Genomic DNA, 20,716 nt, shown 5'->3' with positions numbered 1-20,716 from the left:
AGTAAGTCATTCGGCTGCATCAACCCTCTTCTGGAGGCTGAGGGTGTTGGGCCTGGGAGGCGGGGAGGGGGTTTTTAGGGGGGTGGGGGTGCTCTGCAGCCCCGATCTCCCTCCCTGGTGCGGGTACCCCCCCCCCCCCCCCGCCCTCTCCCCGCCTCGCACGCGCTGCTTGTCCCTAAATTGCAACCAGAGCAAAGGGGGTGAAGCCACCGTGGACGTGGGAGCGCGGCCTTTAGCTCACGGGGCCGGGGGGGGGGGACGGACACGACGACGGTTTGGAGACCCCGTGGGATGCTCCGTAAAGGGCTGACGCCTCCCCGGCGCATCCCGCGGCGCACCCTCAGCCAAAAACCCGCCTCTGGCAGGTGGGAGAGGGTTTCCCTTGGTTCGCTACCCGTTAATTAACCGTCGCCAAGGAAGGGGTGTAATTATGAGGGCTTTTCCTCGTGCACGGGGTGAAGGTCTCGCTGCAGCGTCTTGCTACGCTGACGAATGCGCCGATCAACGCGTTGACAGGAGTTACGGGGTCTGAAGGAGCCTCCTCGGGGAATTAAACCTGCCTCATCCGTGGCGGAATAAAGGTATTTGTTGCTCCGGGAGAGTTTATGACGCTGCGTCACGGCTGTGAGGCCCGAGGGGATTGATCCGCCGCGTCGGCGCGGACTTTTTGGAACCGGGATGGGAGACCCGGCGGTGGAAACGCGTCGGGAGCGGGAGGCCAAAGCTCCTCCGTCCGGAGAAATCGGCTACGGGCGACTGGGAGGTGCTGTTGAATTCGGTGTTAAATGTCACACCCCCGTCCCCGTCCTCGCTTCCCGGGGTGGGGGCTCTTCCCACATCCCGGCTCTCTGGGGAGGAGGGGAGGGGGGGGGGGTGTCTCTCCTCCCAGCTTTCCCTCCATCCCCGATGCTCCTGCATCCCTGCAAAGATCCAGGTTTGCCCCCCCGCAAGGGTCCGAGCCCCCCCCAGCGCCGTGCTCAGCCTCTCCCCCGGAGCATCTCGGGGTAGGCGCCGGCTGCGGGTACCACCAGCTGCCCACCCCGGAGCGAGCTCTGCCCCTCGCGTCCCCTCGGGGGGAACCCATCCGAAACCCGTCGGGAATCGCTTCCGACGGACGGGCCTGAATCCAACCGACGTCCAAAACCGGCCGGCCGGTTCACGCTCCCTATTTTGCCGGGCGTCCAAGTGGTCCAGAGCTCCTCCGGATACCCGAGAGCCGCGACGTTAACGCGGGCGTGGAGCTGGCGAGAAAATACGCCCGAACGCCTGTTTTTTGTCGGTTTTAAACGGGCAGAGGGAGCCTTTCTGCTTGGAGGGGATGCTGCGGTAAGACGGGAGCAGCCGAGCCGCTGAGCCCCGCGTGCTGCTGGGGCGACAAACCGAAAATTTATGACCTTTTGGGTGAAGAAGGAGGCGATCAGGAAGAGTTGTGAGGAAGTCGGCGAGAGCCGTGGGGCCCGAGCGGGCACGAGGGCTGGGGCAGAGAAAGGGGAGCTGGGGTGGGGGGGGGTGGGGGGGGGGGTGGGGAAGGGTTTAAAGCCTTCAGCAGGAGAAAGCGTTGGGTGATCTGGGATTTGGCACGGTCCACGCTGACCGTCTGGGTTGCCGGTGCCTCAACCGCAACGGCTGAATGGGATGTTCCTCCAGAGGAGCTTCTGGAGGGGTTTTCCTCCGCTCACGTCTTCACTTTGGCCGCAAAAACGATTCCCGGAGAGCAGGAACGGCGGAGGTGGGAAGAGAGGACCGGCCGCAGGCAGGAGGTGGGTGGCAGCCGTCGGCGAGGTGTCGCGACCACCAGCCTCGGAAGGGGTTTGGGGTTCGCCACGGCCACCCTGACCTCGCGTTGGTCACCTGCTGGGCAGACCAGGGCTACGGGCAGGATCGGGGCCGGTTCCCCCGGGGAATCCCCTCCGTTCAGGTCGGGGCAACGGTGGGGGGGGGGGGGGGACCGGCCTCTCCCCTTGGCCAAGCGGAACAGGGTGGGACGCCCGTAGCTCCCACCAGCCGCCTCCGAGATGTCCACGGAGGGTGGGAAGGTGATTTTTCCCCCCACCGGCAGATGCTTTCTGAGATATTTTGGGAGGCCTGGCGGGGCTCTCCAAGGCGAGGCAGCGCGGGCGGCCCCCCCCCCCTCTGCCCCGAACCGTCCTCTTGGGGGGGGGGGAGAAGATCCTGAAGATCCTTTTTTTTTGGGGAGGGGGTGGGCATCCTCGATGCAGCCCATCCTTTCTTCTGATGCATCTGCCGAGCTGAAGCTGCAGGGCCGCTGGGGGAAGCCCCCACCCCAGGGGAACCCCAGAAAGGAGGGGGGGGGGGGGGAAGAAGGGGGGGGGGCGGAATCTCAATTTTCATGGCCCCCAGAAAGGCAAAGAGCTCGGGGGGGGGGGGGGGGGGGGGGAAGGGAATGACCTCAGCATCGTGGCTCTTGTGAATCCCCCCCCCCCCATGAAGAAAGGAAATAATGGAGCCAGGAGGACCCCGGCACCCTTTTATTACCTTAACTGGGGGGGGGGTGGGTTTTGGGGGGGGGGGGGGGGGGGGCACAGAGCCCTGGCGCAGCCTCAGGAGACTTCGCAGCTGCGGGGCTGGATTAGGGATGGGCCGGGCGATCTCGGGAAGAAAGAAAGGGTCGTTGGCACCTGCGGGGTGGTCCTGGATGGCGGGGGCGATAAGGCGCTTCGGTTTATTTCTGCCCCCCCCCCCCCCCCCCGCCTCGGGGAAGAGGAGACGTTTTTTCCAGCGGGACACCGGGAAATCGGCCCCTTGGCGGAGCTCAAATTCCCTGGTTTTTTTTTTTTCTTTTTTTTGGCCCCGTGTTCCCTGGGTGTTTGTTCCTTTCGGTGGGTGATTTCCCCCTCCCCCCCCCCCCCCTTTCCCCCCCCCTTGGGTCACCTCTCACGCCCTACACCCCCCCCCCCCCAATCCACCCTGACGAGGAGGGTCTTGCTTCATCACGTCCCTCCTCCAGCTCCCCCCCCGAAACCCCGTTCCCCTCTTCCCCGGGGGCTTTGATTTTCGGGGATGCCCATGGGAGCCCCGCGCCGGCCGGGGTGTCCCCCGTCCCCCGTCCCCCCCCTTTCCCCAGGGATGAGCATCTCCAGGACGGATTCCTGCGCCAGCAGGTCTCCACCCGTGGGGGTAAGAGGAGATGACGAGCGGAGCGCCGCGGGTTGCCCTCTCCACCGGTGAGACGCGGCGCCTGGTCAGGCGTAGACCTCCATCTCCCCCGGCCCGTAGCAAGGAGAAGTGCCTCTGTCGGGACACGTTCTCCACCAAATGAGGGTCTCCAGCCCCGTAACGGAGCGGATCACGCCGCTAAACCATCCCGGAGGAGGACGGGGTGGAGTTGGGTTGGGTTTTTCAGTCTTGGGAAGCCTTCTTCTGCCTTGCTCCTCTTCGAGGTTTACCTCCCCCATCCCCTCGACCGTGGACCTGCTCGTTGCTCTTCTCCTCTCCCATCCCGCCGGGGAAGGGCTCGGTGCTTCGACTCGGTGCTTCGACTCGGTGCTTCGACTCGGTGCTCCGACTCAGTGCTCCGACTCGGTGCTTCAACTCGGTGCTTTGACTCGGTGCTTCGACTCGGTGCTTCAACTCGGTGCTTTGACTCGGTGCTTCAACTCGGTGCTTCGACTCGGTGCTTTGACTTGGTGCTTTGACTCGGTGCTTCGACTCGGTGCTTCAACTCGGTGCTTCAACTCGGTGCTTTGACTCGGTGCTTCGACTCGGTGCTTCGACTCGGTGCTTCGACTCGGTGCTTCGACGGTTCCCCCCGTGGCTCTTAATTTTGGATCCAGGAGCCCAACCTAAAGGCGGCGCATCGGGACCCCCGAATAACGGGCACGGTCGTGACGCGATGGTGGTCTAAGGTCTTGGGTGGGGGGGGGAGGAACGTCCCGTCGGCGGTTGCAACCGGACGAGGCTGAAGATGGGTGGGGAGGAACCAGCCTGGACGGCGGGCAGCCGGCCCGGACCACGTCCCAACCCGTGGCCTTGGGTAAACTCAGTTGTCGAACGAGTAAAGCGCCGAGGTTTGGAACGATAAGCGGCGCGGAGGTTTTCGCAGGCGTAATTTGGGGGTAAAGAAGCGGAAAAGCTGCTCGTGGGCGAGCACAGGATTTGTCGATGCCAAGAGCGTAGGATGATGGCAAGTCTTATTTATTATTCGATTATATATTTAAGTTACGATTTATTACTTCATTAGGATCATCTTATTTTTAATTATTATACTTTTATTAGACTATTAGAATACTGTATTAATATTTATTATTATTTCAGTAGATGATTCCCTTATTATTTACCAGCCTTTCTGCAGCTGCCATAATTTTATGCTGCTTGGAGCGGAGGGGAACGGGTCCAACCTCTACCCAAGGAATCTCTCCCTCCGTATATATATTTTCTACGCCGTTTTTCTTCACTTTTGGAAGCCCGTGGGGACGTTTCGTTCCCAAAAAGTCGAGCGAAAAGCCCAAACTGGGCCCTTTTTTCCGCAGGTGGTGGGGGAGGCCACGGGGCTGGCGGGACCCGGCGGCTCCGGTTCACCGGGGGCGACAGGAACCAACCGCGGTTCCCCCAGACAGACCTTGGGGGGGGGGGGGGGTGTTTTAGGGGAAAAAAAGGGGTCGGCGCCTGCTGGAGAAGGTGTTAAAAATGGGGGGGAGGGGGGGGATCCCAAATAACCCTTTAACTCCACACGGCAACTTCAAACCTCCCTCCGCAGCCCTAAATTTAAGGGTTTTTTTTTTTCCGACAAAATTTGAGCAATGTAAATTATGGTTTTTTTTCCCCGGAGACAAAAATTGGGACAGAACAAAAAAAAAAAAACCCCTTTTTTCTCTGGTTGGGTTTTTTTTTTTTAAGGATTTATTTTTTTCTTGCACGGAGTAAATGGATTTCCTTGGGGAATTTTCCCTGCCTGGAGCTGCGTCCCGTCCCGCCCTGCACCGAGCACCCCGGGGGAAAGGAAAAAAATTGCTTCAGAAACAGATTTTTGGGGGTTTGTTCCCCCCCCCCCCATTTTCTTCGGGTCCTGCACTGAGCGTCCCGCAGGGACGGGAAAAATCGCTGCAGAAACAGATTTTTTTCTTTTTTTTCCCCTTAAATTTTATTTTTTCCCTTTACTTTGGATACTTTCACCGCCGGGCCGGAGGTGTGGGAGTCACCCCCCCCTCTGAGCTTTAAAATAAACGCAATATATCCCAAGCTGGGCAGGCTGAGCCCCTTTTTTTTTGGGGGGGGGGGGGGGGCTCTAAAATAATAATTTCTCAACGTGCGTTTCTGCCCTCCCTGGCCGGGGGGGGGGGGTTGGGCTCGGGGCGGGTTTTTCAGCCCCCAAATGTCTTATTTTTGAAGGGAAATTTTGGGCGCCGTTGCTGGGGGCGGGGGGGGGGGGGGGGGGGAGAGAAGGGAAAGGGAAGGGAAAAAGGGGGAAAAAAGGGGGGGGAGGGGAAAAAGGGGGAAAGGTGGAAAAAAGGGGAAAAAGGGGGGAAAAGGGGAAAAAAGGGGGGAAGGGGGAAAAGGGGGGAAGGGGAAAGGGGGGGAAAGGGGGAAAAAAGGGGGGAAGGGAAAAAGGGGAAGAGGGGGAAAATGGGGGAAGAGGGGGAAGGGGAAAGAGGGGAAAGGTGAAAAAAGGGGAAAAAAGGGGAAAAAGGGGGGAAAAGGGGGGAAAAGGGGGGGAAAAGGGGGGGAAAAGGGGAAAAAGGGGGGAAAAGGGGGGAAAAAAGGGGGAAGGGGGAAGGGGGGGAAAGGGGAAAAAAGGGGGGAAGGGGGAAAAAAGGGGGACAAAAGGGGGAAAAGGGGAAAAGGGGGGAAAAAGGGGAGAAAAGGGGAAAAAAGGGGAAAAAAGGGGGAAGGGGAAGGGGGGACAAAAGGGGAGAAAAGGGGGAAAAGGGGGGAAAAGGGGGGAAGGGGAAGGGGGAAGGGGAAAAAGGGGAAAGGGGGGACGAGGGGAAAAGGGGGAAAAAAGGGGAAAAAAGGGGGAAAAAGGGGGGAAAAAAGGGGGAAGGGGAAGGGGGGGAAGGGGAAAAAGGAGGGAAGGGGGGACAAGGGGAAAAGGGGAAAAAAGGGGGAAAAAGGGGGAAAAGGGGGAAGGGGAAGGGGGAAGGGGAAAAAAGGGGGAAGGGGGACAAGGGGGGAAGGGGGAAAAGGGGGGAAGGGGGGACAAGGGAAAAAGGGGGGAAAAAGGGGAAAAAGGGGGAAAAAGGGGAAAAAGGGGGAAAAAAGGGGGAAGGGGAAAAAAGGGGGGGAAAAGGAGGGAAAAGGGGAAAAAAGGGGGAAAAGGGGGGGGGGGGGGAGGCAAAGCGGGGGAAGGCGCTTTTCTCCCCAGAGGGTGCCGGGAGGGTGCGGGGCCGGCTCCATCCCCGCCCTCCCCCCCGGTGCGGGGGTGGGTTCGGGTCGCCCCTCCCCGCCCCGCGGGAGGCAGCGGCGGGCGCGCAGGTACCGCGGAGCCCCGCGCTGCGGCCGCGCGGGGGATGCGCGGGGGTGGGGGGCTCCGCGCCCCCCCCCCAGAACGCGGGGGGCTGCGCGGCGCTGAGCCCCGCCGAGCCCCGGCCATGGCTGCGCTGGAGCCGGCCCAGGTAGGGCTGGAAGGGGCCCGAATTGGGGGGGGGGGGACCCCCGGGGGGACCCCCCGGCCCCTGCCCAGCCTGAGCCGGGGCTGGGGGGGAGCCGGCCCCGGGGTTGGGGGGGGGGGGGGGGGGGGCTGCTGGCGTCCGGCTTTTCTTTTTAAATTTTGCAATTTGTGTCTTTTTTTTTTTTTTTAGAAGTTTTTGGTAAAATTTTATTTCTTCCGTTGCTTTTTTTTTAAAAAAAAAAAATTCTTCCCTCGGTTTTTTATTTCTTACTTTGGTTTTTTATTTTAGTTCTTACTTTGTTTCTTTAATTTTAGTTCTTAATTTGTTTTTTCTTTAAATCATTTTCGTTCTTTGGGGCTTTTAATTTTAGTTCTTACTTTGTTCTTTCATTTTATTTCTTTGGTTTTTCATTCGAGTTCTTCGCGTTTTGTTTTAGTTCTTTGTTTCTTTAATTTTAGCTCTTGCTTCGTTTCTTTAGTTTTCGTTCTTAATTTTTTTTTTTTCATTATTTTCATCTGTTGGGGCTTTTCATTTTAGTTCTTACTCTTTTTTTGTTTTTCATTTTTACTTGGCGATTTTTTTCTTTTGGTTCTTTGGGTTGGGGTGGGGTTTTTTTTTGTTCTTTTTTTTTTAAATTTTGCTTCTTTCTTTGTTTTTTTTTTTTTTTAAATTTTTAAAATGTTGCCACTTCGCTGCCCATTTAATTCATTTAACCCCCCCCCCCCCCAGGTGCCCGAGGCTCTCCAGGAGGTCACCGTCACCGCCACCGAGAAGCCCTGGCCGCTCTCCGACCACCCCCCCGCCCTCCCAGCAGGTAGGGACCCCCGCCCCCCCCCCCCCCCGCAGTCCTTGGGGCATCTTGGTGGTCTCCCCGGTGGCTTTTCGGGGGCCGTGGGGGCAGGAGGACTCATCCAGCCCCACCGGCCTCTCTCCCGGCGCCGGTGTTCCCTGGGTGCCTTTCCCAGGAGCTCCTGGTTTTGACCGACGAGGCTCCTTTTAAAAGAAATCCCGCTTTCTCTCCTCCTTTTTCTCCTTCTGGGGGTCGCCCGGCTGCGCCGGAGGGTCGTGGTGGGCTTCCAGGTTTCGTCCCGTTTGGGACGCCCCCAGGTAACGGCTTGTGTTTGCTCTCCCCACCTCAATTCCTGGGATAAGCCTCGTTTTTCCAAGGAGGATGGTGTTGGCGGACGACGCCGGGGAAGGCGAAGGCGACGCCCGCGGGACCGGCCCTAAATCTCGCCGGGGTTCCCCCGCTCGGCTCTGGGAGGCGGCTCGCGGGGCTGCCTCGGCGTCCTCCCTGCACGAGGCTTTGCGATTCGGCGTTTTTAGTTAATGCTGGCCAAGAAGCTCAGCCGAGTACTCGGTTTGAACCCCTAAAGCCCCGTCTTCACCCTCGACAGGAGGCGGGTGGGATCAGCGGGTGCTCTCCGCAACACCCGAATCCCTCGGACGCCCCTCGGGGCGCTCCAAGCACCCCAGCCTGGGCGGGTGGATGCTCTTCTCCCACCTCCGCCGCCAGTAAGACTTGCCAGAAATCGGTTAAAAATCCGGGCGGCGATGTGCTCGGAGGGGTGTCCCGCCGCGGGGGGGGGGGGGCCGCGGAGGCTCACAGTGCCCTCTCCTGACAGCTCCTGGCCACCCGAAAGGAGACGCTCTGGGGGATGGAGAAGTCCCCCCAGGTCTCCATCTCCATCTCCCAGTCCCCCCAGGTCTCCATCTCCATCTCCCAGCCCCCGAGACGTGAGTCGCGGGGTCCGGGAGGGGAGAGGGCAAGACGGGAAGCGGACTCGAGTCGAGTTTTTAGGGGACCGGGGTGGGTGCGGGAAGGCTTCGGGGTCCGGTTCACGTGGCTTTGGGAGCTGCTTGGTGATAAGATGAATCACCACGAACTTAATCTCACCAGAGCGCAGGTTTCCCTTTTTTCTTTTTTCTTTTTTTTTCCCAATGGTCCTTCTTGCTCTTTTCCAATCTGATTTGATTTTGGGGCTGGGCAGCATCAGTACTTACCCTTTTCAGCTTAACCTTTCGGGTTACCGCTGATTTTCTAGCTGATGCCCAGGAGAAGACCGTGCCGTCCTCGGGCACGCTGAGCTTGCTCCGGCTAAGAAATAATTAATGGCAACGATTCAGCCTCGAAGGGCGCTGACGTAGCGGATAAAAGCCACCCTTTCACGCGCCGCTCGGTCCTCGAGCGTCGTCTCTTCCTTCACGTGCTCCTTCTCCAACGTCCTGCTCTTGGAGTAGATGTTCAACGGACCCAAGTGTCTGATTTACCAGGACGCAACCCCTTAATTTGGGAGCGCGGCTTGCCCGCCCTGCCCCTAACAGGGCTTTTTCTCGAGGTAAAATCGGGGAGCAGGTCGATGGGCGAGAGGCACCCGAGCCGTGCGGCTGGCGCGCCTGCTTTTCCTCCCGGGTTTTTCCAGCCTTCCTTTTCCTCCTGCTCGATATCCCCCGCGTCTTCCCAGACGGACAATCTCCGCCTTTCTCAGCTGCTCTTCGTCTCACCGGGCTTTTCTGTCTCCTCGAAAAGTGGTCTCGGGGCCGATTCCTCTCTGGTTCGAGCTGCTTCTTCCCTGGGATGCCTTCCCCGTCACCTGGAAAGCTCGTGTAGATACCCTCAGCAAACCCTGCTGGGACCTCCCTCCCCGGGGAGCACCTGGATTTTCTTTCCCTTTTATGAAGAGGGATGAGTTTTAAGGTCACGCCTCTGTCTCCTGCAACGAGGCATCGCAGACGGTTGTTATCTGCCCGGTAATCCGCCGCTGTCTACCCGAGCAGGCTTCCCCGCGTACAACCCCGACCTGCTCGCTCGGCTGGAGCAAGGGGAGGAGGTTTGGATCCCCGACATCCGGAGCTCGGAGGAGGAGGAGGAGGAAGAGGAGCAACTGGCGAGACCCCTCCTGAGGCTGCGGACGAGGAAAAGGAAACGGTGGAGAAGCTGCCGAGGTGCCGGGAGCTCCTCCGGCTCCAACTCCTCTCGCTCGGGTAAGGGACTCGTTTCCCGCCCCGAAACGGGCATCGCTCCTTGCCTCCAGCAGGCGAGATCGTACGGGGAAACTGGTGTAACTGGGAGGAGGGGGTTGCAGGGGTGTGAGGACCCATTCGGGCACCAGCAGCCGGAGGATGCCAAACGCTCCTCCTGGCAGAAGGACGCCGCTGCTTCTGGACCAGCGTGGCCAGATACGATTGACGAAGGGCTTGGGGGCGCCGGCGGATGAAAAGCCGGAGGCGAGCCGGCAACGTGCGCTCGCAGCCCGGGCGGCCGACCGTCCCCTGGGCTGCATCCGAAGCAGCGTGGCCAGCGGGGCGAGGGAGGGGATTCTGCCCCTCTGCTCCGCTCTGGTGAGACACCCCCCCCCCCCCCCCCCGGGGCACCGCGTCCGGCTCTGGGGTCCTCAGCGTAAGAAAGACACGGACCTGTCGGAGCGGGTCCAGAGGAGGGTCACGAAAATGCTCAGGGGGCTGGAACCCCTCTGCTATGAAGAAAGGCTGAGAGAGTTGGGGTTGTCCAGCCTGGAGAAGAGAAGGCTCCGGGGAGACCTTCTTGCAGCCTGTCAGTACTTAAAGGGGGCTTCTAAAAAAGATGGGGGCAAATGTTTTAGCAGGGGCTGTTGTGACAGGACAAGGGGGAACGGCTTTAAACTAAAGGGGGGTGGATTTAGACTAGATCTAAGGAAGAAATTTTTTACGCTGAGGGTGGTGAGACACCGGCCCAGGTCGCCCAGCGAGGTGGTGGATGCCCCATCCCTGGAAAGGTTCAAGGTCGGGTTGGACGGGGCTCTGAGCGACCCGATCTAGTTGAAGATGTCCCTGCCCGCGGCAGGGGGGGTTGGACTAGGTGACCTTTAGAGGTCCCTTCCCACCCAAACCATTCGATGATTCTCTGATGAAATCAGTCACGTTTTGTGGTGCTTCTCTCCACCCCCCCTCAAGGTCCCTCCCCGGCACGTTCAGGGTGGAGGTCGAGGTGGATTCCCATTTTTTTTTTTTTTTTTCCCACTTTTCCCGGCAGACGACGGGTGGACGAGCGAGACGGAGGAGGACACTTCCCAGGAGGAAGACGGAGAGCTGCGCGGTGGGTCGGCGAGGAAGCCCAAAGGTGGCATCTCCCTGGGCTACGAGCGCCACAAGAACCACTCGGGAAGGAGACCGGCTTCTTCCAGCCACAACGGGAGAAAACCTAACGCCAAGAGCCCCTCAAGGATACGGCTGGGGCAGCGCAAGCACGCCTGCGGCAAGTGTGGGAAAAGCTTCAGCCGTGGCTCGTCCCTCAACCGGCACCAGCGGGTCCATCTGGGGGAGAAGCCCTTCACCTGCTCCGACTGCAGGAGAAGTTTCGCCTGCGGCTCCACCCTCAGGGACCATCAGAAGACCCACTGCCAGGAGAAACCCTACAAATGCCCCAGCTGCGAGAAACGCTTCGCTTCCACCAAGTCTCTCAAAAAACATCGCAAGCTCCACCTGGAGAACGGGGCGTACCGGTGCTCCGACTGCGGGAAAAACCTCACTTCCAACTCGGCTCTTATCATCCACCGGAGGATACACACCGGGGAGAGACCCTACCAGTGCCCCGACTGCGGGAAGAGCTTCATGGCCAACAAGTCCCTCAACAAGCACCGCAAGAGCCACACGGAAGGCGCGATCTTCGTCTGTCCGGACTGCGGGAAAAAACTCACTTCCAAGTCCACCCTCATCATCCACCGTCGCATACACACGGGGGAGAGACCCTACGAGTGCCCCGACTGCGGGAAAAGCTTCATGGCCAACAAATCGCTCAGCAAGCATCGCAAGACTCATATGGAGGAGGGGACCTATAAGTGTCCCGAGTGCGGGGAAACCTTCCCAAAAAACTCAGCCTTCGTAGCCCATCTCAGGACCCACAGGGGCCAGCCCCCGTATCCGTGCTCCGACTGCGGGGAAGCCTTCTTCGAAAGCTCGTCTTTTAAGCGACACCGGAAAAAGCACTTGGTAGAGAAACCCTACCAGTGCTCCGACTGCGGGGTCGGCTTCACCGTCCACTCCGCCCTCCTCCTCCACCAGAAGAGCCACGTAGGACCCAGGCCCTACGTCTGCTCCGACTGCGGGAAAGCTTTTCGGGAGAGCACCACCCTCCGTAGGCACCAGCGTATCCATACGGGTGAGAAACCCTACCGGTGCTCTTACTGCGAGAAGAGCTTTCGGGCCAGCTCCACCCTCATCATCCACCGAAGGATCCACACCGGGGAGAAACCTTATAAATGCACCAAATGCACCAAGTGCTTCATGTCCAGCTCTTCCCTCATGAAGCATCTGCGGACGCATCTCCGCAAGGAGCTGCTGGTGGGCCCCAGTCAGTGACTTTGTTTGGCCCAACCCCTTCAAGGCGCCTTTGGGTGCCCACCTCAGCGATGGATGGATGGATGGATGGATGGATGGATGGATGGATCCCCCCTCCCATGCCCCATCCAGCCCAGCAAGGCGTTTCAGCGGGATGTTTCACCCTTCCTCCGAACACGCTTAACGGCAGAGGACGTGCTCAGGACCAGCGGTGGGTCGCGGCGCGGTGCCGGGGGACAACCGTGGCTGCTCAGTCCCCAACCCCTGGGGTGGCTGCCGGGATGCTGATGCCCCCATGGGACGGGGGGCTGTGGGGTTTGGGGACCGCCCAGCTTGGCTCGTGCGTTGGGAACCCGCTGGAGGAGAACATCGAGGTCCTCCTTTAGAGGCTAAAAAAGCCCCTTTTTAGCTTCCCACCTTCAAAAACATTTAAGTATTTTAAGAGAAGGCCCATCCTGAAGCCGAGGGGGCTCCGTCCCCCCCGAGGTTCGGCCCCTTCGGATCATCTGCTTTTATCGGATACAGCGTTTTCCAAACACGCGTTTCCTTCCCCGATTTCCCCCTCCTGCTCGCTGTCTCCCGTCTGATTTTTATGCTGCCGCCTTCAAAATACACCACGGTGAATTTGGCTCGGCTGTGACAGCTTCTTTGTGGTACCCGCTTCAAAATGAGGTGCAATAAAGTGGAACTGGGTTTCCGGGAGTCGGGGGGGATGGTGATTTGATTGGGAAAGCCGGGGGGAGAGATGGGGGACCCCCATGGCTCCTCTGTCCCCCCCCCGTCTCCGGCTGGTCCTGGCGCTGTCCTGAGCAGGTACGATGCTCTCAGCCGGCAGAAAGCCGAGCTGCATCCGAGGTTGAGCCTGTGCACAGGGTACGCGGGGACGTGCCTGGGGACCGTGGTCCTGGGGAGCCACCTGCCCCCCAGCCAGAAGCTGGAGAACCCGGTGGAGCTGGGGCTGGAGAGCCGGAGCCCCCCCCCCCCCGATGGCGGAGCTGGAGGGGACGTGCCTGCGGGTGGGGTGGCCTTGGGGGTGTTCCCGCACCCGGGGAGGGCTGCGATGAGTCTGAATTCCTGCGGCTCCTCCCAGCATCAAGGGCATGTTGGAACTGTGGGATGGATGGCGGGGACAGGTTCTGGGATGTGCCCCAGCCCCCGCTGGCCCTGGCACCGCTGTGGGGTGGCTCTGCCCCACGGCGCTCCCCATGCGGGACCGGGCACCGAGTCTGCCGTGCTTCCCTCCCCCAGGACCTCAGGAGCACCACGAGCAGGTACGTCCCGTCCTGGGCACCCCCCGCCCCGGGGGGGGCTGTGGGGTTGGGACGGGTGGGCTCCCAGGGAGGTCCGAAAGGGACCCCAGGGTGGGGAGAGGCAGGGCGGTGGGCGCCGCGGCTGCGGGGATGGGCGAGGGGAGCAGGAATGAGGGCAGCCGGCTGCCCGTCCCCACCTCCAAACCCGGGGGAGGACTCGGCTCAGGTCAACCTCCTTGGGGGGGCTTTGGGGTCAGAGCAGTTGCAAGGCCCCAAAGAGGACGACGACGCTGCAGAAAACAACGATCTTTGTTTCCCCTCTGAAACTCTTCGGGTTTTTTCCTGGGGGGTGTCAAATGCGATTTTAATTCACCTGTATTTGGGGAAAAAACCCCAAACCATGGGTGTTCGGGATAAGTCTCTATCAACATCCTTGGAAATTCTGGGGGGGTGTGGGGGGGGTGTTATTGCTTTTTTTTTTTAAAAAAAAGGGCTGCCAGGGTTTTTGCCTAAGTTGGGGGAGCGAAGCTGGGCGGAAAATTGAGGGAAGAGACCAAACCCGGGAGGTTCTGGGCACCTGGGAACTGGCCCCCAGCTCCCCCCCCCCCCGGTCGTGTCGCCTACCCGGAGCCCTGTCCTTCGGCTCCCAAAGGGGCGAGGAGCCGAGCGGGGCCCCCGGGGCGGCGGGACGGGGCCGTGTCCCCCCCCCCCGCCCCCAAACCCCCTTTTTGCAGAATTCCCGAATTCTTTCCTCACCGTTTACACGTACCGAGCCCCGGCCGCCCCCGCCGCGGTAGCGTGGCCGAGCGGTCTAAGGCGCTGGATTAAGGCTCCAGTCTCTTCGGGGGCGTGGGTTCGAATCCCACCGCTGCCAGGTTCCCTTTTGGGCTCCGCAGGGAGCGGGAGCGGGGGCGGGGGTGGGGGGGGCAGGTCGCAGCTGGAGGGGCGCTCGGCCCGCTTTTGGGCTCCCCCAGTGCCAGGCGGGCGTGGGCACCCTGGATCCAGGGGCGAAGCTGGACCCGGCGGGGCTCTTTGCACCGCCACGGGTGATTTTTTTTTTCACCCCATGCAGCGGCTCCTGCTTTCCCCAACCCGGCCTGTCCCTGCGGCCGCGGTGCCCACCGCCCTGCCTCTCCCCACCCTGGGGTCCCTTTCGGACCTCCCTGGGGGCCCACCCGTACCACCCCGCCCCGGTGAGGGTGCCCAGGACGGGACGTACCTGCTCGTGGTGCTCCTGAGGTCCTGGGGGAGGGAAGCACGGCAGACTCGGTGCCCGGACCCGCATGGGGAGCGCCGTGGGGCAGAGCCACCCCACAGCGGTGCCAGGGCCAGCCCCCATTGCACCGGGGCTGGGGCGCATCCCAGAGCCTGTCCCCGCCATCCCACAACCCCGACGTGCCCTTGATGCTGGCACCCGTGGGAGTTCGGACCCATCGCAGCCCTCCCCAGGCACAGGGGCACCCCGAGGCCACCCCACCTGCAGGAGCTCGGGTGCCAGCTGCTGGCGCGTCCCCTCCAGCCCCACCATCAGCTTCTCCAGCCCCACCACCAGCTCCACCAGGTTCGCCAGCTTCTGTTTGGGGTGCAGGTGGCTCCCCAGGACCATTTCCCCGTGCATGTACCCCTTGGGCACGCTCGACCTCCGATGCAGCTTGACTTTGTCCCAGCTGAGAGCATCGTACCTGCTCAGGACGGCGCCAGGACCAGCTGGAGATGGGGGGGGGGGGTGTGGGGGGGGGTGGAGGAAACATGGGGGCCCCCATGATGGGAACAGGCGACCTGGTTATAATTGGGAAATTACTGATAGAAGATGTCTGCCAGCCCGGGAGCCCCGAGCGTCCTTGATGAGCACGGGCGGGAGCCTGGGGCGTCCTGGATAACGGCAAACCAAAGGAACTGCCGTAAAAAAACCGGCCTCCTGAGAAAGCAGGAGTCAGCAGCAGCTGCGTCCTGCACCAACTTACGGATCCAGGCTAACGGCGTAAAAGTAACTCGTTCTCCACGCAAAACAAGAGCTTCTCTCTGCAAGAGCATCAAAGCGCCGGGATGGTCCTTTGTGCCCTTGGCCCACGGCCGGGGTTGCTGCTGGCGCTGCGTTCCGACCGAAAGCCCAGCGTGGTGCGGCCATCCTCATCCTCCGTCGGCCAGACCCGCGCTGCCGGCGAGCGACCGCTGCGTCCCGAGGATGCGCGGCAGTCCCGGTCCCCGGGGGCAGAGGGATGTGTCGCGCACAGGTGAGCCCCAGCGGTGCAGCCCGGGGGCCCGATCCATCCCATTGCAGGCGCCCGCTGTCGGGATGGGGCTGTGGGTAGGGGGCTGGTGGCGTGAAAGGGGTTCGACGCGCCGTGGCGGGCTCCGGGTCCACCCTGGAGAGGCAAGCTTGCGATTCTGCAAGAGCCAAGAGCCGTTCCCAGCGCGGGGACCCGCGTCAGCCTGCTCAGTGTGCTCTGCCCAGCACCCCACTGCGCTGCATTGCGCTGCTCAGCACCCCACTGCGCTGCCCTGCGCTGCTCAGCACCCCACTGCGCTGCCCCGCCCTGCCAAACCTCTGCTCCGGGTCCCACGGGCAGCCCCAGGCCGGGTGCTGCAGGGACCGGGGAGAGGGTGCAAGGTGCTGGGTGGGATGGGCACCGCAGAGGTTGTGGGGTGGGGAATAAGCCGGTTTATTAAAGCCGCGCGCGAGCAGCGAAGGGTACAACGGAGCCGGGCAGCGCTCGGAGGGAAGCTGCCGGTGTCCGACCCCCTTGGAGCACCGCTGAGTTGTCGGAGCCCGAGCGAAAGGGGCGCAACGATGTTTTTGGGCCAGCCTATGCCGGACGGCAGGCTCCCGGGAGAGGAGGTAAAGAAATCGGCTCGTTTCCAGCCTGACCGGTGCAGGTAAGGCCATCCTGCAGGCTGCGAATCGGGCGAGCTGCCCCCCCCCCCCCCCCTCGGTCCAAGCCTCGAGACGTTTGGGACAGGGATCCCCATCGCTTCCAGAAAACCAAGGGTTAGGGAGAAAGCCGTACGGTTTACTCGTGAACAACAGCCCAAAGCCCTGTTGCGGGCCTCTCTCTTCACCCCACGGCACGGCACGCACGCACACGCCGCAGCGAGGCAGCGGAAGAGCCTTTACCGCGTTTCCACCCCCCCCAAAATATATATATATATATATAAAAAATATTATTTTTTTTTTTTTGCAGGGGTGCATCTCGCTGGTCCTCATCTCCTCTCCCATCCGCGGCCAAGGGACGGAGAGCGCCCGGGGATGAAGGGAGCTGGTAAATAAGCACAGGCATCTCCCAAACGGCCTCAGCACAGCCGGAACTGTTTTCCCAGCGCCCCCCCCCCCCGCCTCCCCCCTGCCTTTTTCCTGTGCCTTCGCACAGCAACCCGGCCAGCAACGCGGGGCGGCCGCGTCTGCCGCCGGCAGAGCCGGGCTGAGCCGGGCTGAGCATCCCGGGGAGCGCAGGTAGAGCCGGGGGGGGGACACACACACACACACACACACGGGACGGGACGGGACCGCATCCCCCAGCCCCGGGCTCCGGCGACCCGCAGCATCGCTCGCCCCGAGGAGATGCTTAGGGGGGGCCGTGGGATTTTGGGTGGGGGGAGACCGCGTTGAAAGCGGGAGGGTGGTGGAAAATACCCCCCCGACCCCCCCCGGGGGGGGGGGAGAGCGGGTGTCCCAGCCGCGATTTGGCCGTAGCGCTGCTGGGGAAGGGAGCGCTGACGGCGGCGTGTCTGCCCCCCCCCCCCCACTCCCCCCAAAACAGGACTTTCCAGCCCCAAATCAGCCTCTGGATGGAAGAAGGGGGAGAGACGGTGGCACCTGGTCCCGGGGGGAGAGAGGAGATGGGCGGCCCCGGGCGCATCCGGACAGGTGAGAAATTGGGGTGCGGGAGGGGAGCCAGCAGGCATCGCCTGCGTTTCACCCCGCCAAGGGGCGAGGCTGGTCCCGGTGGGTGGTCCTTTGGAAATCATCCCTCCGCGGTCATCCTCCATCCCGCGACTCCTCGCTGGTCCCTGGAAGCGGTCGCCGATGTGCCGGGTACCGTTCCACCCCGGGGCCAAAACATAACTTGGTCTCCATCTAACCCTGCAGGAGACGGGCTGCGGAGGGAGGGTGAAGGATGCTGCGTGGAGCAGGGCTGTCCCGACGGAGCCAACGTGGGTGAAAGGGTGGTAAAATCCAAAGAGAATAACCACGGGAGAGCTTGTGAGAGCGACCGGGGGATGGAGGGACGCCCGGGGAAGGACGAATTCACCCGTGGCAAGGGGGGTCGGCAGCTTTTCGCAGAAGAAAGTCTCTACGAATGTTCCCACTGCAAGAAACGCTTCCAGGACAGGTCGGAGCTCATTTGCCATCAGAGGTTGCACAGAGGAGGAAAGACATTTAGATGCCAGGAGTGCGGGAAGGAGTTTGGGAAGAGCTCGGACCTCAGTTCCCATCAGAAAAGCCACATGGCGGAAAAGCCCTACCAGTGCTCGACGTGCGAGAAGTTCTTCAAGGACAGGTCGACCCTCATCAGGCACGAGAGAGTGCACACGGGGGAGAAGCCCTACGAGTGTCTGGAGTGCGGGAAGAGGTTCACCCGCAGCTCGGACATCATCGTCCATCAGCGGACTCACACGGGGGAGAAACCCTTCGAGTGCTCCGAGTGCGGGAAGAGGTTCAGCCAACGCTCCAACCTCTTCACCCATCAGATCGTGCACACGGGGGAGAAACCCTTCGCTTGCCACGAGTGCGGGAAAACCTTCGCCCGGAGATCGGAGCTCACCATCCATCAGCGAACGCACACCGAGGAGAAGCCCTACCAGTGCTCCCAGTGTGAAAAATCCTTCCGGGGGAGGTACGGGCTCTTCAGGCACGAGCGGTTGCACACGGGGGAGAAACCCTACGCGTGCTCTGAGTGCGGGAAGAGCTTCGGCCAGAGCGGGGACCTTATCACCCACCAACGCTTCCACACAGGGGAGAAGCCCTACCGCTGCTCCGAGTGCGGGAAGTTCTTCTGCAATAAATCCAGCCTCGTTAAACACCAGAAATGGCATTCGGGGGAGAAGCCCTACAAGTGCCACGAGTGCGGGAAGAGCTTCGGGCAGAGCTCGGACCTCATCGCCCACCAGCGGACCCACACCGGGGAGAAGCCCTACCCCTGCGCCGAGTGCGGGAAGAGGTTCACCAGGAAATCCAGCCTCATCGTCCATCAGCGGGGACACAGAGGACGGAGAACCGGCGAACGCTCGAAATGCGGGAAGAGCTCGGGGGAGGACTCCAGCGCCGACGCTCCCGGGAGCGTGGGCGTGGGAGACGGCTTGTCCCCGTGCTCCGAGTGTGCAAAGCCCCTCGAGGAGGCGTCAAGCCTCCTTGACCGGCAGAGGTGACGCAGAGGAGAAGAAAAAAAAACCCTCCCAAGTGCCTGGAAGAGGAGAAACGGCGCGGCTCGGCACGGCTCGGCGCAGCTCGGCGCGGCTCGGCAGCGAGCTCGCGCAAGGCGAGAAGAAACGAGAGCAGCGTGGGACATCCTCCCGCGTGAGATTTAACCGGGTTTTTTTTGTGTGTGTATCGGAGATTACTCAGGGGAAGAAAAGAGTTAAACTACAGGCTTGGGGAAGAGTGGCTGGAAAGCTGCCCGGCGGAAAAGGACCTGGGGGTGCTGGTCGACAGCCGGCTGAACATGAGCCGGCAGTGTGCCCAGGCGGCCAAGAAGGCCAATGGCATCCTGGCCTGTATCAGAACTAGTGTGGCCAGCAGGAGTAGGGCAGTGATCGTGCCCCTGTACTCGGCCCTGGTGAGGCCGCACCTCGAATACTGTGTTCAGTTTTGGGCCCCTCACTACAAGAAGGACATTGAGGTGCTGGAGCGTGTCCAGAGAAGGGCAACGAGGCTGGTGAGGGGTCTGGAGAACAAGTCTTATGAGGAGCGGCTGAGGGAACTGGGACTGTTCAGCCTGGAGAAGAGGAGGCTGAGGGGAGACCTCATCGCTCTCTACAACCACCTGAAAGGAGGTTGTAGCGAGGTGGGGGTCGGTCTCTTCTCCCAAGGAACAAGCGATAGGATGAGGGGAAACGGCCTCAAGTTGCGCCAGGGGAGGTTTAGATTGGACGTGAGGAAAAATGTCTTTACTGAAAGAGTGGTGAAACATTGGAAGAGGCTGCCCAGGGAAGTGGTGGAGTCCCCATCCCTGGAGGTATTTAAAAGACGTGTAGATGAGGCGCTTAGGGACATGGTTTAGTGGACATGGTGGTGTTGGGTCAACGGTTGGACTCGATGATCTTAGAGGTCTTTTCCAACCTCAATGATTCTATGGTTCTATGATTCTATAAAGGCTCCAGCGTGGGTTCATCAGTGAGGGAAGGCGGCTAGTTCCTCCCAATTCCTCACATTATCGCGCAGGGCGTTAATAGTCTCCACTTTGCTCCTCCAGCAGCTTCATCCAAACCGTTTGCTCCCTGGCGAGAGCCCTTCTACCATCCTGTCCCCTCTTTCCCCCCCCCCCCCCCCCCGACAGCTTGCTGTTATATTTTTTTAAGGTTAGCCGAGACGCGGTCCCTGCTCCTGTCCAAGCGGCCGTCGCACGTCCAGCCTCGATGCATTAAACCTTGACTTAAAAAAAAAAAAAAAAACCCAGAGAGGTTGGTTGTGCCTAAGGAGATTTTTATTTTCGTATTAGATATTTGCGCATATGATAAAAAAAAAAAAATCTAAGGAAATTTTATATTGCTAGAGGAATGTTAGAGGCATGAGCATTTTCCCTCCGGAAGGTGTAGATGTTTTCAGCGGTGGAGAAAAATCAGGTGGTCTCCACTGTGGCTGTTGGGGAGGGGAGAGAGCGGCCGCTCCACCCGATGCAAGGGAAAAAAAAACCCACGAGATTGCGGTGAAAGGAGCGCGGCGCGAAAGGATCGGTGTCCCAGAAGGAAGCCGTCGGAAGCGATTTATATCGGATGTTCAATAAAATAACCCCGTGTCTTTCCTCCGCTCTGGGTCATCGTCGCTGCTCGCAGGAGGACGGTCGTCTGTGCCGCGGGTGGGATAGCCGTGCCACCACGAGCAACGCCAGCGGGAGCTCCGTGCTGGGGCTGTTGGGTTGTACTGGGAGGACGCGGCAGGCTGGGGACCGGGGGGGGGGTGGGTCTCCGCTCTCCCCATCTCGGGCACCCTCCGTGCCCACGTGCCCCTCACCCCCCCTCTCTTCTCATCGTGCTGGGGCCAAACCGGTCCCAGTACTCCCTCAGTACCGGTGCTACGGCTGGAGCGTGCGAGCAGGTTCGACTTCTGGCGGCGTGAAACTGCTCTGCGGCAAAGCCCAGAGGCCACGCTGATGGTCCAGAACTTTCAAGGCTGTGGCCAAAATTAGGGCCCCCCCCCCCCCCCTGCTCCCCTCCCTACATCTCCGTACCCACAGTGCAGGATGGTTCCCCTGGACCTTGGTGGGCATCCAGCAGCTCCAGCACCACCGATCCTGCTGGTACTGAAGGACCGTGCGGTGGGGAGGCAGCCGGGAGGGCAGCCCGCGGGGGCGAGGGAACATCTCGGGTTGAGGAGGAGCCCGGCGCTCCTCCGGCAGAACCAGGCTGGTGGCCCCACAGTGGGCT

At 61.0% G+C, this 20,716-nt stretch overlaps 1 protein-coding gene and 1 non-coding gene across 5 annotated transcripts; both read left to right on the top strand.

The window, feature by feature from the left end:
* Positions 1-11,124: 11,124 nt before the first annotated feature.
* Positions 11,125-18,567, top strand: LOC143174008 (uncharacterized). 4 transcript variants are annotated; one of them, XM_076364121.1, is made up of 3 exons: positions 11,125-11,833; positions 17,418-17,423; positions 17,467-18,567. In XM_076364121.1, the coding sequence occupies exons 1-3, from the start codon at positions 11,160-11,162 to the stop codon at positions 18,500-18,502; spliced, it is 1,716 nt and encodes a 571-aa protein (XP_076220236.1). In that variant the 5' UTR covers positions 11,125-11,159; the 3' UTR covers positions 18,503-18,567. The 4 variants fall into 4 exon arrangements, with proteins under 4 accessions (XP_076220236.1, XP_076220237.1, XP_076220235.1 ...); XM_076364123.1 differs by lacking the exon at positions 11,125-11,833 and adding exons at positions 16,521-16,586; positions 16,894-17,000 and having other exon boundaries at positions 17,223-18,567; XM_076364122.1 differs by lacking the exon at positions 17,418-17,423 and having other exon boundaries at positions 11,125-11,866; positions 17,578-18,567.
* TRNAL-AAG (transfer RNA leucine (anticodon AAG)) lies at positions 13,928-14,009 on the top strand. The gene has a single exon. It is a non-coding gene; the product is annotated as a tRNA-Leu (tRNA).
* Positions 18,568-20,716: the final 2,149 nt, after the last annotated feature.

Source organism: Aptenodytes patagonicus, unplaced genomic scaffold (genome assembly GCF_965638725.1).
Source record: "Aptenodytes patagonicus unplaced genomic scaffold, bAptPat1.pri.cur scaffold_610, whole genome shotgun sequence".
NCBI classification, from domain to species: Eukaryota; Metazoa; Chordata; class Aves; order Sphenisciformes; family Spheniscidae; genus Aptenodytes; species Aptenodytes patagonicus.
This window is presented reverse-complemented; position numbering and strand designations above follow the sequence as displayed.

Bases quoted from the DNA above. Each gene is read 5' to 3' on its own strand.
- LOC143174008 (XM_076364121.1), top strand. From the start codon at position 11,160: ATGGCCAACAAGTCCCTCAACAAGCACCGCAAGAGCCACACGGAAGGC.